The sequence below is a fragment of the Cetorhinus maximus genome, chromosome 17 (genome assembly GCF_964194155.1).
Source record: "Cetorhinus maximus chromosome 17, sCetMax3.hap1.1, whole genome shotgun sequence".
Taxonomy (NCBI): domain Eukaryota; kingdom Metazoa; phylum Chordata; class Chondrichthyes; order Lamniformes; family Cetorhinidae; genus Cetorhinus; species Cetorhinus maximus.
The window spans coordinates 3,016,901-3,035,750 of NC_135895.1; the positions used below are offsets into that span (position 1 = coordinate 3,016,901).

At 44.2% G+C, this 18,850-nt stretch overlaps 1 protein-coding gene across 1 annotated transcript in view; it reads left to right on the top strand.

Moving 5' to 3' along the window:
• erich3 (glutamate-rich 3) overlaps positions 1-10,805 on the top strand; it is a 43,886-nt gene extending 33,081 nt beyond the window's left edge. Inside the window, exons 9-12 of the mRNA XM_078561803.1 lie at positions 1,189-1,375; positions 2,851-3,128; positions 5,965-6,183; positions 10,010-10,805. Of these exons, the coding sequence (XP_078417929.1) occupies positions 1,189-1,375; positions 2,851-3,128; positions 5,965-6,183; positions 10,010-10,569 (1,244 nt within the window). The 3' untranslated portion in view covers positions 10,570-10,805. The remainder of the gene's footprint in view (positions 1-1,188; positions 1,376-2,850; positions 3,129-5,964; positions 6,184-10,009) is intronic.
• The last annotated feature ends 8,045 nt before the right edge of the window (positions 10,806-18,850 follow it).

The window sequence follows — 18,850 nt, forward strand, 5'->3', positions numbered from 1 at the left end:
AGATAATCTGTTTAGTGATGTTGATTGAGGGATAAATATTTTCCCCAGGACAGTGGGGAGATATCATTGAGGCATCCAAAATCCTGGTGGGGTTTTGATCAAGTAAACAAGGAGAAACTGTTTCCAGCGGCAGGAGGGTCGGTAACCAGAGGGACACAGATTGAAGGGAATCGGTAAAAGAACCAGAGGGGGAGATGAGGAGAGTTTTTCTTACACAGCGAGTTGTCATGGTTTGGAATACACTGCCTGACAGGGCGGTGGAAGTAGATTCAGAAATAACTTTCAGAATGGAACTGGATAAACACAAAGAGGATAATATCCTGAGCTACAGGGAAAGAATAAGGGAATGGAACTAATTGGATAACTCTTTCAAAGAGCGGGACAATATGATGGGCTGAATGTCCTCCTTCTGTGCTGTCACATTCTTTTATTCTAAGAATATAGTTCGGCAATTACTTGGATCTATTTTTGCAATTCCCCTTCTGAGCCTTGCGTTCATTTGCAATAGAATGCCCACTTTCGGTTAGATGATAGACAGAGCACCAAATGAGGCTGAGCTGAGAAGGAACAGGAGGAGGCCATTCAGCCCCACAAGTCTGTTCCACAATTCAATCAGATTATGGCTAATCTCATTTCTCATTCCCATTTACCCATTTTAACTCCATATCCCGTAATAGCCTTACCCAACAATCCACGTCAGTCTTCAAAGCTCCAGTGGACCTCCAGTGTCAACATCTTTCTAGGGGAGAAGGTTCCAGATTTCCGCTTTCTTTTGTGTGGAGGATTCTTCCTGAGATCATCATTAGCCCTGAACAGCCTGGCTGGAATTGTAATGTGATGCCCCCCACCAGAGGGAATGGTTTCCTGTGAATGAAAACAAAAATACTGTGGATGCTGGAGATCTGAAAAAAAAAGCAGAAAGTGCTGCAAAATCTCAGCAGGTCTGGCAGCACCTTTGGAGAGAGAAACAGAATTAACGTTTCAAGCCCACTATGACTCTTCTTCAGAATCCACGCTCTTCCTACGGATGTTGGACAGGCTCGAGGGGCTGAATGGCCTCCTCCTGTTGCTCTGATTCACCTTCCTAGCACTGTCAGGTGTTTTGTTTGATGTGATGATTGCTATGTCGATGTTTTTTTAAACTGTTTCAATTCTTCCTCCTGCTCCTTTCCATCACGGGTTTTCCAGAGAAATTCCAGTTTGTGTCCCGGCGACACTCCGGTTTTCCCTTCAGCCTCACCTTCTACCTCAACGGCATCCAGGTGAATCGACTGAGCTCCTGCTGCGAGTATAAACACCGCAGGGGGTCACGGCTAGGGGGCAAACAAGCTTACTTTGCTTTCCTGGATGTGGATGGGGCATCCCCATGCTACAGGTAGGCAAGATCCCATCGGGTTAATGTTTTGGTAACACACTTTCTCCAGTCCTCCTTTGCACTGATAGGAAGGGAAGGATCTGGGATTTATCTGCTGTATTAAGCCTTTCAGAAATGTGACTAAAAATGCTCCCTGTGCAAAGGATCACTTTGAAATGTAGCCATTGTTATGCTGCAAGTGCACGAGGGCAGCCATTTTGTATGTGGCAGCCATTTTGTACCTAACTAGCCAGCCCCATCGAATTAAAGAAAAACAATGGTATAAGTTGTTCCCTCAATTAAAGATTACATACAACATTATGATCAGTTAGGTGGATGACATTCAGCCCCTTGATGCTGTTTCGCCATTCTTAGGAAACTATTTCCTCTGCTGGAGGGGTTGGGGGAGGGGGTTGGGGGGAGGGGGTGGAGGGAAGTGTGGGGGGCTGGAGAGGGTTCAGGGCGTTGCAGGGGGGGAGGAGGGGTGGGGGTGTTGGAGGGGGAGGGTGGAGGGGGGTGGTGGGTGTGGAGGGGAGACTCCAGAACAAGGAGCCATAACCTTAAAATGAGAGCCAAGCCAACTCAGGGGTGATGTCAAGAAGCACTCCTTCACACAAAGGGGAGTGGAAATCTGGAAATCTCTCTCCCCAAAAAGCTTTTATGATTACCACAAGTAACATTCGCGCCACACAAGTGTCAGGCAATGACCATCTCCAACAAGAGAGAATCTGACCATCGCCCCTTGATGTTCAATGGCATTACCATCACTGAATCCCCCATTATCAACATCCTGGGCATTACCATTGACCAGAAACTGAACTGGACTAGCCGTATAAATACTGTGGCTACAAGAGCAGGCCAGAGGCTAGGAATCCTGCAACAAGTAACTCACCTCCTAACTCCCCAAAGCCTGTCCACCATTTACAAGGCACAAGTCAGGAGTGTGATGGAATACTCTCCACTTGCCTGGATGAGTGCAGCTCCCACAATATTCCAAGAAGTTTGACACTATGCAGGACAAAGCAGTCCGCTTGATTGGCACCACATCCACAAACATTCACTCCCTCCACCACCGACGCACAGTAGCAGCAGTGTGTACCATCTACAAGATGCACTGCAGAAATTCACCAAGGCTCCTTAGACAGCACCTTCCAAACCCACGACCACTACCATCTAGAAGGACAAGGGCAACAGATAGATGGGAACACCACCATCTGGAAGTTCCCCTCCAAGTCACTCACCACCCTGACTTGGAAATATATCGCCGTTCCTTCACTGTCACTGGGTCAAAATCCTGGAACTCCCTCCCTAACAGCACTGTGGATGTACCTACACCACAGGGACTGCAGCGGTTCAAGAAGGCAGCTCACCACCACCTTCTCAAGGGCAACTAGGGATGGGCAATAAATGCTGGTGCAGCCAGTGAAGCCCACATCACGTGAATGAATAAAAAAATATAACCACTCAATCTGTTCCATCCAATCCCTCCTCTCCAGATGTATTATCGCCATGGGTTTAGATAAGAAACCCACACCGCCTCCCAAAAGGATGAAGGAAGAAGTGGTGAAGGAAATGGAGAAAGAGAAGCTGGAGTTGATGAAAAGTAAGGAACAATTAGCAGTAGTGGACACTGGCGAGGAGACCAGTCAGGAAGAAGCAATGTCAGCGGATTCTTCAGTTGAAGAGGAGAAAGTGAAGGAAGAGGAGAAAATGCTCGAAGATGAGGGGGAAAGTTCACCAGCAACCGAGACCCAAGGCGGAGGTTCCAAGGAGGGTAGGTTGTTTTTATGTCTTTGTGCACCAGTGAATAGTGAGAGTTAGTGGGAGGATTCTCAGGCCGATGTAATGGCCAGACATGCTGTCACATCAACACTCTTTCTATGGCCATAACCATTTTTGAATCGGCCAATGGGTGGATATAGCCCTATACTGTGCAAGAGTTTTACACGCTTGTACAACCCATAACGATGAGGGGAGAGTCACCGACGCCCATCGGACCTGATCCCAGGTGTTGGACAGATTTCTTGTTCTAATTCATCTTGTTACTTCAAAGATCGGAGTTTGCACAGATGCAGTTGTAATAATGCATGCTCGGGTATTTATTGAGAAATTCCACTTCAAAATCCAGTATGTGTGCTCAAGTACACCAATTTACTTTACAGTTCTGCTATGAGAATGTACAGTACTCAGAACTCAAACAATAATTCTCCCTTTAATCGCCGTGCTTAATGCATATTACCACTGCATGCTGCCACTGAATGACCAGACATCACAGATTCACACAAATAACATCAGATTAACAGCTTGAAGACAGCAAAATGGACTTAACTGTTCTCAATTTATTCTAACCCTCCTGTTGTATTGGTTATTTTGTCTCTTAAGCTCCATGGTTATCTTGACATTGCAAACTCTTCCCATCATTTTATTACTGTAAACACAAGCGATCAGATAAACATCTTGCAGACCATCAGAGACGAGGAGGAGTGAATTTTAAACATTCCATCAGCCCCTTCTTGTATTTATGTCCCTTTGTTTTGACTTCTCCTAAGGCAGCCTTGCATTTGACCCAGTTACACAACGCACACTGTGCTCAGCAGAAATCTGTTGTTACTAACAGTGCAATGAGAGACCACAGACAGCCCAGGTACTCAGGTAGCGTGAACTCTCATTTCCACAGAGAGCATTCCAGAATTCTGAGCCAGAGCATCTGATCTCCACTCACTGGGATTGTCTGGAATGGGATCAGAACCCTGCACCTTCTAACCCAGAGGTGGAAATGGCTACCACAGAACTAAAGGCTTGATCCCATTATTGTATGGTTAGTAATTGATTCCGACCCGTGCTATGGATTCCCGGGGTGCAGGCCATTCAAAACCACTTTTAGCCCCTAAACTGCCAAAAGCCAAGACCTTTGTCATTCCCAAGACATGGGCTGGAACTTCACACTTGTGTCTGAATCTTCACCGCCGCAGCACTCAGCCTCCTAGTTTGGGACCGCTGGGTACAAGGTTCCACCTGCATAATGCTTAGTTATACTGTGAGCTGTGCATTGCACTTTAGGTTGCAGCAATCCGTGCGCAGAGCTTTGATTGGTCGATCTTTCAAGTTACAGGATTATATAGCATCCTATAGGAGCTCATTCCACCCATCGTGCCTGTGTCAGCTCATTAAAAGAGCTTTCCAATTACTTTTGAAAGTTATTATTGAATCTGCTTCCACCGCCCTTTCAGGCAGCATGTTCCACATCACAACAACTCGCTGTGGGGGAAAAAAATTCCTTTCATCTCCACCTCTGGTTTTTCCCCAATTATCTATAATTGTCTGTGCCCTCTGCTTTCTGATCCTGTTGCCACTGGAAACTGTTTCTCCCTATCTCCTGACTCAAAACCTCTCATCATTTTGAACACCTCTATTAAATCTCTGTTCCAAGGAGAACAATCCCAGCTTCTCCACTCTCTCCACATAACTGAGAGCCATAGCAGTGATTTAAAAAGGGTTTAACATAGCTTGCTTGCTTTTATATTCTATGCCTCTTTTTGTCCAGTGTCCGGTTGGCCTTTTTGATTACAGCCAACGAGAAAAATTAAACAGGTTAGATTCTTTTCAGTTGAGATAAAAGAAGACAGAAAGGAGCCCTGATAGAGGTCTTTAAAATTATGAATGGGTCGGACAGGGTGGATGTGGAGAGAATGTTTCCACTTGTAGGAGAAGTCAAAACGAGGGGACATAAATATAATAAATCCAATAGGGAAATAAGGCCACATTTCTTTATTCAGCGAGTGGTTAGAATGTAGAACTTGCTACTGCTGGAAGTGATTGAGGTAAATAGTTTACATATTTTCAAAAGGAAAATGATGAGTAAGGAGGCAGAAGGGAATAGAAAGATAAACTGAGAGGCTGAGGCAAGTGATGATCTTAATTTGGCCGTATGTCCCAGCGACTGGCTGATCGAATCAAACATGTTCCTTCAGTTGTTCGTCGGCCAGCGAGGAGGCAGGATACAGACCATACTCAACCAGTCCGCGCTTACAAAACCCAAAACAAAACACCTACTAAAACATGTGATTCCACCATTGGGCAGCACTTGCTGAACAATCCTGCGTGTGCTAAAGCTACACTAACAACCAATTTAAGATAATCACTTGAGCTTATAACATGGCTCATTAGCACTTGCTAGAAATGACATACATTGGTAATGCAGGGACCCACGTTCTCTGCAAAGAAAAGGAATATGTTCACACCTTGAGCCTTTTTTGAATTACCCTGGAGCTTGGGGAGCCTGTAGTTCCCTGTTGCTTTCTCCATGGCACCACCTCAGCCAATCAGAGTAAACTTGTTAACCAATCAGGACCTTTTTCTCTTGTAGTATAAATTGTTGTGATCATTTGAAATTTGGCATTCTTGCATTTGTCCTGATGAGTGGAAGGTGAAAAGCTTCAGCAACATGTCTCTTTCTTCTGTGATGTTAACACAATCTTGGGATCCCAGACCAATATCACCCACTCCCGAGAATTTGACAGACTCTGTGTTTTATATAGTGAACTTTGAAAGATTTCAGTGCTATATTTCCACTACAAACTCATGATTGTAAATCTCAATCCATTTGTCAGAGTATGATGATGATTTTGAAGAGGAGGAAGAGAAGGCCAGCGAGGAAGCAGAACAAAAAGGCGAAGGAAGGTTCCAGAGTGGGAAAAAGTCACCCGCGACTCCGGAGAAGGAGAGATGGAGCTCGGATGATGAAAAGCAGAGTCAGAAGTCTGATGGTCGGTACGAGGGATCGATGAGCGAGAGGGAAAGCAGCAGCTCCTCAGATAGTGAAAGTAAAGGTAAGACGGGTTTGCTTTTCTTAATGGGGCTGTTTGCTGTCCTATTTGGGTAATTAACTAGCAGTGACGATCAGGTCAGAGGCTGGGAACTCTGCAGCATGTAACTCACCTTCTGACTCCCCAAAACCTGCCCACCATCTACAAGATATAAATCAGGACTGTGATGGAATACTCCCCACTAGCGCATCATCACTGAAGAAGCTTGACACCATCCAGGACAAGCAGCCTGCTTGACTAGCACCCCATCCACCACCTTTAACATTCACTCCCTCCACCACTGAGGCACAGTGGCAGCAGCGTGTGTATCATCTACAAGGTGCACTGCAGCAACTCGCTAAGGCTCCTTCGACAGCGCCAAAACCCACGACCTCTACTACCCAGAAGGGCAAGGAAAGCAGATGCATGGGAACACCACCACCTTCAAGTTCCTCTCCAAGTCACGCATCATCCTGACTTGGAAATATATCGCCGTTCCTTCACTGTCGCTGAGTCAAAATCCTGGAACTCCCTCCCTAACAGCACTGTGGGTGTATCTACACCACATGGACTGCAGCGGTTCAAGAAGGCAGCTCACCACCACCTTCTCAAGGGCAACTAGGGATGAAGAGTAAAAACTGGCCTTGCCAGTGATGCCCACATCCTGTAAATGAATAAAAAAAAGTTCTCAGCTGTAGACCCTGTTTCACCTTCACCTTCCCAGGACTGAAATTCAGGTGGTTCCAACAGGTGCTGTGAGTTCAGCTCCACCAGGCAGTGTCTGAAGGGTGAAGATGTAAACTATCTCCTGGTGTCTCACATTGTTAAAATCCTCATCCCTGTTTTCAAACCCTTCATGACCTCACCCCTCCCTCTCTCTATAACCTCCTCCATATCTATAACCTTCCAAGATCTCTGCGCTTTTCCAATTCTGGCCTCTTGTCTGTCCTCAGTTTTAATCGCCCCACCATTGGAGGCCGTGCCTTCAGCTGCCGGAGCCCAAAGCGTGGGAAATCCCTCCTTAAATGTCTCTATCTCGCTCACTTCCATAACGATGCTGCTAAAAACCAGCATCTTTGACCAAGCTTTTATTCACCTGTCCTAAAATCTCCTTATGTGAATCGGAGTCAAATTTTTTTAATCGCACCTTGCCGTGTTTGGCCGCGTTGATGTTGTTTATCAGTAATTTGATATGTGCCTCTGGTGCTTCTAATAATGAAGGGTAACAAAGCCACCTGCAAAAAAGAAAAGGCTAATTTCTTTGACACCTTTCATGACCTCAAGCTATCCCAAGAGGCCGAGGGTTTGGAAGGTGCTGTCAAAGGAGCCTTGATGAGTTGCTGCAGTGCATCTTGTAGATGGTGTACACTGCTGCTACTGTGCATCGATGATGGAGGCAGTGGGAGGCTGTGGAAGGAGCCTTGGTTTCCATAACTGTAAACCTTGTAATCTCCATGGCTACAAGATTCCAGACAACTCCTTTGCAGCCATGCAGAGACTCCTTGCCAGATTGTGCCGAGCAGCTCAGATTGCCCGCTGTCCTGTGTCAGATTAGCGCTGGCTATCACTGACTCCTCCTCACTATAAAACCAGCAGGCAGAGGGACAATGCTGTCCTGACTCCAATGTCAAGATCTTAGCCTGTGATGAGGGTAATGCTGTTGATGTGGTGTACATGGACTTCTAAAAGTCATTTGACACTGTGCCACACAACAGACTTGTGAGAAAATTTATAGTTTGTGGATTAAAAGGGACGTAGCCATATGGAGTTGGGACAATTTATAACGGGGAATAGAGAAATGGCATATAAGCTAAATGATTACTTTGTGTCTGTCTTCACTGAGGAAGATACAAGAAATCTCCCAGGATTAGAGATCCAAGGGACTAGAGAGAATGAGGAATTAAAAGAAATTAGTATGAGGAAGAAGGTTGCATTTGAGAAATTAATAGGATTGAAGGTTGATAAGTCCCCGGGACCTAACATTTTATATCTCAGAGTGTTGAAAGAAGAAAGAAGGGAGTTCCCAGTTTTCTTTGTCCCTCCCTTCTACTCCATAGCTACCTCTTTCCTATTAATTTCTCAAATATAACCTAATATTAATTTCCTTCAATTCCTCATTCTCCCTAGTCCCTTGGATCTCTAATCCTGGGATTAGATTACAATATATCTCAATGATTTGGAAGTGGGGAGAAAATATAACATTTTCAAATTCGCGGATGACACAAAGCTCGGTGGGAATGTGTGTTGTGAGAAAGATGCAAAACGGCTTCAAGGGGATTTGGACAGACTTAGTAAGTGGGTAAGAACATGGCAGATGGAATATAATGTGGAAAAATGTGAGGTTATCCACTTTGGTAGGAGGAACAGATGCGCAGAGTATTTCTTAAATGGTAAGAGATTAGAAAGTATAGATGTACAAAGAGACCTGGGTGTCCTTGTCAATAAGTCACTGAAGCTAATATGTAGCTGCAGCAGGCAATTAGGAAGTCTAAATGAATGTTAGCATTTATCGCAAGAGTATTTGAGTACAGAAGTAGCAAAGCATTGCTTCAATTGTATGGAACCTTGGTTAGACTGCACCTGGAGTACCATGTGCAGTTTTGGTCCTCTTACCTTAGGAAGGATATTATTGCCATAGAGGGAGTGCTACGGACATGCACGTACAGTAAGCAATTAGGAAGGCAAATGGTATGTTGGCCTTTATCGCAAGAGGATTTGAGTACAGGAATAAAGAGGTCTTGCTGCAATTGTATAGAGCCTTGGTGAGACTGTACCTAGAGTATTGTGTACAGTTTTAGTCTCCTTATCTATGGAAGGATATACTTGCCAAGAGGAAGTGCAAAGAAAGTTCACCAGACTGATTCCTGGGTTGGCGGGATTGTTTTATGAGGAGAGATTGAGGAGACTGGGCCTGTATTCTCTAGAGTTTCGAAGAATGAGAGATGGTCTCATTGAGGCATACAAAATTCTTACAGGGCTCGACAGGGTAGATGGAGGAAGGATGTTCCCCCTGGCTGACGTTCACCAGTCTCCTCAATCTCTCCTCATAAGACAATCCTGCCACTCCAGGAATCAGTCTGGTGAACCTTCTTTGCACTCCCTCTTGGCAAGTATATCCTTCCGTAGATAAGGAGACTAAAACTGTACACAATATTCCAGGTACAGTCTCACCAAGGCTCTATACAATTGCAGCAAGACCCCTTTACTCCTGTACTCAAATCCTCTTGCGATAAAGGCCAACATACCATTTGCCTTCCTAATTGCTTGCTGTACTTGCATGTCCGTAGCACTCCCTCTATGGCAATAATAACCAGGGAATGCATCTCAGAATAAGGGGCAGGCCATTTACTACTGAAACAAGGAAGAATTTCTTCACTCAGAGGCCGGTGAATCTTTGGAATTCTCTGCCCCAAAGGTATTTGGAGGCTCAGTCTTTTAGTATGTTCAAGATAGAGGTCAATAGATTTCTAGATAATAAGACATCAAGGGATACTGGGATAGTGCAGGCAAATGGTGTGAGGTATAAGATCAGCCAGGACCTAGTTGAATGGTGGAACAGGTTTGAGGGGCCAAATGGCTTACTCCTGCTCCTGTGTTTTCCATGTTCCTATATTTCTTATGTTCCAACTCTACTTTTTCCTCTTTTAAGGTGCTCCTTGAAATCTCTCTCTCTGATGCATCCCTTTTGCTGATCTGTCCTTTTGTGGCTTTTGTGCCAAATTCTGTCTGATTTATGCTCATGTGAAACACCTTGAGATGTTGCACGATGTCAAAAGGACTATATAAATCTAAGCTGTTGCCTTTAATGCATTAAATGACATACAATGTTCTTCTACATTTGCCTGAGCAGAGGGATTGCCACGATCATTCCAAAGTTCATCTTACTCCCCAAGAAGCAGTGAAGATTCTGATGACCGAAGACTGGAGAGAGATGTCACTGATGATGAAGAGGAGCAAAAATTCACCCTTGCTGAAGAGGAGGGAGACCCTACAACTGCCAAAGAACTGGGAGTAACCCTAGGAAAATCCAAGCAGGACAGCTGTGAGGTGACGGCTGTAAATAATGAAGGGCGGGAGGATGAAAGGGTCACGGAAGGAGGAGTCTTGCTTGAGGGCGCAGAAGATGCTGAGGAGCAAATTGTCCAGGCTTCGGTGGGAGAGGATCAATCTTCATGGAGAACAGGTGGAGGCACTGAAGAAAAAGCCGGAACCGATGAAGACTTTGAAGCCAGAAAGGAGTTGAATGGAAGTCCAGTGAACAGCAACAAGGAAGTTACAGAAACAGGTGGCGAACCTTTAATAACTGTGGACATTCACGACATACACTCCAAAGACGTAGCGTTGAGCGGTAATGAGGTGAACGTTTGTGCTGCGGAACTCTCTGTGCTTGGGAGATCTGTTGGTGAGTAAAAGCAGTCTCCCGAGTGCTGCCTTCCTTCATGCATGTAATGTCTGAGCTCCCTTTTAGTTGCAGTGTTGACTTTGGCTGCATTTCCACAACAGAAAAACCAGCTCTGAAGAGATGCAGTTACAATAGGTCAATTAAAACTGTGGTGCACGGAGTGTTTAGCCTTCCCTGTGTGTGCTTTAATGGACAACAGATCCACTGGGTTTGCAAAGATTGGAGCTAAACATGATCAATATTTTTGTGAGTGTTTGTGTAACAGGCTGTGGTTAATCTCATAGAAAGTGCATCAGTGCTCAATTAATATCACACAAATTTACAACAAATAAACAGGCCGTTTGGCCCAACTGGTCCTTGTCAGCATTTATATTCCATATGACCCTTCCCAATCTCACCCTATCAGTGTATCTTTCTGTTCCTGTGTTTTCAGTTCTGGTATCATGCTTGTGAATTTTTTTCCATCTTCTCCATTGCCTCTATATCCTTTTTTTTAAAATGGAGATGAGAACATTGCTAACCTTCTATTCCTTTCTGCCTCCCATCAATACCTAGATTTCCTTGAATCAGGGTGGAAGATATCAGGGTATCAGTTTGCCTTTGGTGATGATGCAGAGCAGGTGGCATAGTGGTAATGTCACTGGACTAGTAATCCAGAGACCCAGGCTAATACTCTGGGCTGTAGGTTCAAATCCCACCACAGCATCTGCTGCAATTTGAATTCAATTAATAACATCTGGAATTGAAAGATGGTCTCAGTAATAGTGACCGGGAAACTTTCATCGAAGGAAACCTGCCGTCCATACCTGGTCTGGCCTACGTATCACTCCAGATCCACAGCAATGTGGTTGACTCTTAACTGTCCTTTGAAATGGCCTAGCAAGGCAACTCAGTTCAAGGACAATTAGGGTTGGACAGCAAATGTTGGCCTTGCCAGTGATGCCCACATCCCATGAAACAATAAAGAAAAGGTACTGATTCAGTCACTGCTCACTGCTGTTCAAAACCAATTCATAATCCCATGAGTTTAACACTGAGTAGAAGTCAAATATTCCTGGAAATAATTAGCACATTATCATGATTGTTAGAATCCCCCCTCATGGGTGAATCTTGAACTAGGGGGCACAGTTTCAAAATAAGGGGTCTCACATTTAAGACAGGTGGGGAGGAATTTCTTCTCTCAGAGGGCTATTCATCTTTGGAATTTTCTTCCTCAGAGAGCAGTGGAGGCTGGGTCACTGAATATATTCAAGGCTGAGTTAGACAGATTTTTGATCTACAAGGGAGTCAATGGTTACGCAGGCAGACAGGAAAGTGGAGTTAAGGCCACAATCAAATCAGCCCTGACCTTATTAAATGGCAGAGCAGACTCGGAGGGACGAATAGCCTACTCCTGTGCCTATTTCTTAGGTTCTGAGGAATAGCCTAAGGAATAAGACAGACGTGTTGAGGGCACAGATAGGCATGTGGGAGTATGAGATAATAGCTATGACTGAGACTTGGCTAATAGAAGGGCAGGATTGGCAGCTCAACATTCCTGTTATAGGGTATTCAGACAAGATGGAGAGGGGGATAGAAGAGGAGGGGGGGGTTGCAAATTTGATCAAGGGATCAATTATAGCAGTGAGGAGGGATGACATCTTGGGTGGATCATCAAATGAAGCCCTATGGGTAGAAGTAAAAAACACAAAAGGGGCAAACACACTGTTGGGTGTGTGCTATAGGCCCCCAAACAGTCAGGGAGAGATAGACGATCAAATATGTATTCAAATTTCAGAGAAGTGTAAGAAGAACAGGGCAGTAATAGTAAGGGGATTTTAATTACCCAAATATTAGCTGGGATAGCTTTAGTGTGCAAGGTAGGGAGGGAGCAAAATTCTTAAGTTGCTTAGCCAGTACATAGAAAGCCCAACAAGGGAGGGGGCAGTCCTGGACCTAATATTCAGAAATGAGCCTGGGAAGGTGGAAGCCGTATCAGTGGGGGAGCATTTTGGAAATAGTGACCATAACTCAGTTAGATTTAGGATAGTTATGGAAAGGGATAAGGTTGGGCCGGGAACAAAAATTCTAAACTGGGGAAAGGCTAATTTTACTGAGATCAGACACGATTTGGCCCAAGTGGACTGGGAGCAGCTTCTTGCAGATAAAATTATGTCTGAGCAGTGGGAGGCATTCAAGGAGGAAACAGTGAGAGTACAGGGCAAATATGTTCCCGTAAAGACAAAGGGGAACCAAGTCCAGAGAACTCTGGATGTCAAGGGTTAAAGGTTAGGATTAATGAAAAAAGAGAAGCTTATGGCAGATACGGAGGGCTCAATACGGCAGAGTCCTTAGAGGCGTATTAGGAAAGCATGAAAAAGCATTGGTGGGTAGAATAAAGGAAAACCCAAAGGTGTTTTTAAATATATAAGGAGCAAGAGAATAGCTAGGAATAGAGTGGGGCCAATTATGGATCATAGAGGTAACTTGTGCCTGGACCCGGAAGACATGGGTCCTTAATTAATACTTTGCGTCGGTCTTCACAATGGAAAAGGATGACGCAGATATAGACATCAGGGTGGAGAACTGTGAAATATTAGAGGAAATTAACATAGAGAGAGAGGAGGTACTAGCAGGTTTAGCAGCCTTAAAAGTGGATAAATCCACAGGCCCGGATGAGATGTATCCCAGGCTGTTAAGGAAAGGGATATCAGGAGCCCTAGCAGTAATTTTCGAATCCCTTCAGGTCATAGGTGAGGTGCCAGAGGACTGGAGGACTGCTAACGTTGTCCCATTATTAAAAAAGGGAGGAAGGAATAGACCAGGAAATTACAGGCCAGTCAGTCTAACCTCAGGGGTGGGGAAATTACTGGAAAGAATTCTGAAGAACAGAATATATCTGCACTTGGAGAGACACAGATTAATCAGGGATAGTCAGCATGGATTTTTTAAGGGAAAGTTGTGTTTGACAAATTTGATCAAATTTTTTGAGGAGGTAACCAGGAGTGTTGAGGAGGGTAATGCATTTGATGTGGTCTACATGGACTTTAGCAAGGCTTTTTATAAGGTCCCTCATGGCCGACTAGTCAAGAAAGTAAGAGCCCATGGGATCCAAGGCAAAGTGGCATGTTGGATCCAAAGTTGGCTGAGAGACAGGAAGCAGAGGGTGATGGTAGAGGGATGTTTCTGTGACTGGGAATCTGTTTCCAGTGGGGTTCCGCAGGGCTCGGTGCTGGGGCCCTTGCTGTTTGTGGTGTATATAAATGATCTGGACTTAAATGTAGGGGGTATGATCAAGAAGTTCGAGAATGACGCGAAAATTGGTAGGGTGGTAATAGTGAGGAGGATAGCTGTAAACTGCAGGAGGATATCAATGGACTGGTCAGGTGGGCAGAGCAGTGGCAAATGGAATTCAACCCGGAAAAGTGTAAGGTAATGCACTTGGGGAAGGCTAACAAGGCAAAGGATTACACTATGAATGGTAGGACCCTGGAAAGTACTGAAGATCAGAAGGACCTTGATGTGCATATCCACAGATCCCTGAAGGTAGCAGGGCAGGTAGATAAGGTGGTTAAGAAGGCATATGAGATACTTGCCTTTATTAGTCGAGGCATAGAATACAAGAGCAGGGAGGTTATGCTGGAACTGTATAAAACGCTGGTTAAGCCACAACTGGAGTACTGTGTGCAGTTCTGGTCACCATGTTATAGGAAGGATGTGATTGCACTGGAGAGTGTGCAAAGGAGATTTACCAGGATGCTGCCTGGGCTGGAGGGTCTGGGCTATGAGGAAAGATTGGATAAGCTGGGGTTGATTTCCTTGGAACAATGATGGTTGAGAGGGGATCTGATACAGGTGTATAAGATTATGAGGGGCATAGATAGGGTGAATAGGAAAGCACTTTTTCCATTAGTAGAGGGATCAATAACCAGGGGGCATAGATTTAAGGTAAGAGGTAGAAGGATAAGAGGGGAGTTGAGGAGAAACATTTTCACCCAGAGGATGGTGGGAGTCTGGAACTCTGCCTGAAAGAGTGGTTGAGTCAGAAACTCTCGTAACATTTAAGGAGTATTTAGATATTCACTTGCATTATCACAGCCTCCAGGGCTACGGGCCAAGCGCCAAAAAATGGGATTAGTGCAGTCAGGTCTTTGTTGACCGGCATGGAAACGATGGGCCGAATGGCCTCCTTCTGTGCTGTAGACATCTGAGTCGTGTTTTTCTCTGTTATCTCAACTAATGAGTTAAGCTTTTTTTAACGTGGTTTAACAACTTCATCACAATAATAATCATTTTAAAGGGAGACAGTGGGCATTTAAAATTGCGTAGTCACCACAAACTTTATATAAATTCAAACTGTCCGTCAGTCCCCCAGCAAAGAATGGACCCACTTTAATACAAGACTTGTTTGCAGTAGACGCTATCTTATTGAAGGTTTAGATCCTGTGAAATCTGAGCTATCAGGCCTCCTTACACCAGACTGATTCAGGATAAATTTCGAGAAAAACATGAGGCTTACATTATTGTGAATCCTCAGCTAAATAATGAGACAACTTCTCCAGGGTTTGGGGCCCCTCTTGGTTTTAAGAACAGCAACCTTCGTTTACTCCTCCCTCCTTTCTCTGTCCCTCTCTCCTCCCTCTCTCCTCTCTCGTTCCATCTGTCTTCCCTCCTCTCTTGCTCCCTCTCCTCTCTCCCTCCTCTCTCATTCCCTTGCTCCCCCCTCCTCTTTTGTTCCCTCTCTCCTCCCTCCCTTCTCTCCCAGAGCGAAAAAACAATCAGAACTGGGAAATAAGAATACTGGTCCAAACTGGTCTTGTATACCTTAAAATGGAACACCAGTAAAAACTGGCGAATGAGAGTACTGGTCCGAAATGTTTTTTCCTTCCCCCCTCTCTCTCTCTCACCCTCCCTCCTTCCCCTCATCATCCTTACCTTTTTCCATCCTCTCTCTGTGTTGCCCCTTTTGCCCTCCCTCCTTCCCGTTGCTCTCCCTCTTTCCCCCCTCCTCTCTCCTATCCCTCTCTCTCCTCTCTTTCTCACTCTTGTTCTCTCTCTCTATCTCCCTGGCTCACCTCTCCTTCCCTTTCCCTCCTTCTCTCTCATCTCTCCCCCCAACTTTCTCTCTCCCTCTCCATATCTCTCCCCGACTCTTGCTGTCTTCCATTCTCTCTATTCTCCCTCCCTCCTTCTACCCTCTCCAGATTTGGTATGCTGTGTGTTGACTTCTCTCTAAATGATTTATTTTGCTGCATTTCCTTCAAAGATAACCTTAGTGTCTTTGAACCCACCTTCAGGCATAGGGACTCTTTTTTTCCTTTATCCTGCCCTCAACCCCTCTGCTTTGGTATGTCTTTGCTATGTTAAAGGTGCTGTATAAAGTCCAAATTATTATCTCTAATCCAAACCTCTCCAGTTTAACTGAGAAACCATTGTGAGGGCTCAGCAAGGTTCAGAAGAGTTAAATAGATGAGGGAAAATCAGGCTTGGGTTGAAAAGAACAAATGTTTTAAGGAGCAAGGAACAGTCTGGAATTCAACTGTGTTATGACACAGCAGTTGGTAAAGGCCGAGTTGTTTAAATCCCAGAGGGAAATTGAACAACTGTCCTAACCGATATTTTCAATTGGTATGTTTTAGATGCAGCTCTGAATTTAGTAATAAAACCACCAAGCCTCAATAGGTTTTTTATATAAAACTAAATTAAACATTTATTAATTTAACAAAACATTTAAACACATACACGTGTCTACAAATTACTACCGTAATAACTTTTAAACAAATCCGCAAATTAATCACTCCCAGGTAAATCTTCATCAAGGCAGCAATAACCCATAGACTTTAAACAGACTCCAGGCAAAGCAGATATTAAACCTTACGAATTCAAAATGAGGTTCCTTTCAATTTGGTTCCCTTGCAGACAGCTGTAGGCTTACAGGTTGGTTAGATGTTAAATGCCTCTACCTCACGCACACAAACTCCTCTCGGTCTATACCTAGCTTTCCCCTTGAATGTAAATTTTCTATTGTATTACTAGGTTTTTTTTAATTTTACCTCTCCTAACAATAATCCTTTCATTCCACCAATTTTATGAGTAATATAAACACATTGCTTGGCGTCTCCCAGCTAGGTGCAAGATTTTACCCATTTCCTTGAATAGTTTATTCAAAAAATGCAAATTGCACTTTACCTTTTACTCCTTACATTTGTCTAATTAACATTTCAAACTACAATACATCAAATCACCCAGACTAGCTGCCTTTAATCCAATTAAGCCACACACCGACACAGATACTACTACAATTCCAATTTAAAAATAATTTCCAATAACATTATACACATTAATATCTCTTCATGACAACAGTCACAACCCACATCTCCATCACTGTAAACAAGAAACACTGGACGGGAGGGGCTGGTTTTGGAAGCTTCTCATCATCTGGATAACAAAGGTATGGCTGAAGATTTCAGCAGCAGATGATCAGAGGCTATACCCTGGCATGTGTGGCACTTGATTTTAAATTGCAGGAGCTGGACTGTTACATTTCTATAAGATAACCACAGCTACAGTTCACATTTACTTTGAATTATATGAGACTGTATCCAAAGCAGATGCATTGTGCCATTTGTTTGTCATATCCTCGTTGATATGTTTTGCCTTTCTTTTCATCAGTCCAGTTTGTGATGTATTGGTGATTCCCTTTTCATGTTTTAATCTTTTTGCATTTATGTAACAAGTGTTAAAGAGGATACTGTCAACCGCCAACGATTATGTCGCTGAACCCCCATTATCTGATCTGTTGGATTAGAGAGACATTTTCACTGGGGTCCCTACTGGTCAATGCTAGGCAGTGGTGATGGTTATAATCCAGAGGTGGTGAGTTCAGATGCCACCAGGTCAAGCTGCGAATTGAAGTCAATACAATCTAGTAACTTGTGGGTTAACTAGCACCATGGCAAGATGACCGTGAACACTGGCTGGTGCCTGATATCCTTCAGAAGAGTGAACCTGCCATCCTCTAGGACTGGCCTCCAGCCCCTGCACCCTGTCGCTGAGTGATACCCTGAAGTACAAACTCAGGCAGGCGCACCACCACCACCTTCTCACAGGGCAACTAGGGGCATGGGAAATAAATGCCAGCTTTACCAGTGATGCCCACATCCCCAGAATGGATAAAAATGAAAGAAATTAAGAATTTCCAGATTCCGGCCTTGCAAAGATTGGAGTGACTGCAACACCTTCAACTCCGGAACAAACTGTTTTATTTGTTTAATTAGGGGAAGTGGAAAACACAGAAAAAGCTTATGACAAAATGAGGCAAAGTCTCATGCAAAACCTGGCCCAGGGTAGTATTGACAGATAATAGGAATGGATAAAGGGGGTTCTGCACTGCGAACGTGTATGTGTATGTGTGTGCACGTATGTGTGTGTAGATATATAGATAGTTATTACCTATACATTTACTGTCTTATTCAAGGTTCATTGTACTTTGGTTATTTCTGATGCAGCAATAAATGTAAACTCTGGGTAGATGTGAATGAAGTTAAGGCCTTGTTAATATGCAAATACTCACTATTGAGCGACATGAGAACATGCTCATATCTAAAAGGCACAGCATACCAAATAATGGGGCTGAAAAATGAAAGGGTCGGGTAAAATACTTTTGATTCCTTCAGGCTTGAGGACATTCTCCCCCACCCCATTTCTGAGAATAATCGGAAGAGGAGGAGACCATTCAGCCCCTCAAATTTGCTTTACCGTTCAATTAGATCATAGCTGATCCACACCTGAAGCCCATTGAGCTGCCTTTGCTCCAGATCCCTCAATAAGTTTACCCAATAAAAATCTGTCGGTCTCAGTCCTGAAAGCGCCGATTGACCCCCACATCCATAGTCTTTGTGAGGGAGACAGTTCCAGACTTTTACTGGCCTTCGATGCTTCCTGGCATCACCCCTGAATAGCCTGGCCCAAATTTTAAGGTTCTGCCCCCTTGTTCTGATCTCCCCCTACCAGAGGAAATAGTTTCTCTCTATCTTACCTTAAATCATTTTAAGCACCTTGATTGGATCACCCCGTAATCTTCTATATTTCAGAGAACACAATCTTAGCCAATGCAACCTGTCCTCACAATTTAACCCTTTTAGCTCTAGTATCATTCTGGTGAATCAATGCTGTATTCACTCCAAGGCCAGTATATCCTTCCTGAGGTGCAGTTCCCACAACTGAACACAGTTACTCCAGATGGGGTGTCTCCTGCTGTCCTGAAGATACTGATTTCTGTGGGAACCTCACTGAAATAGGAGCACTGCA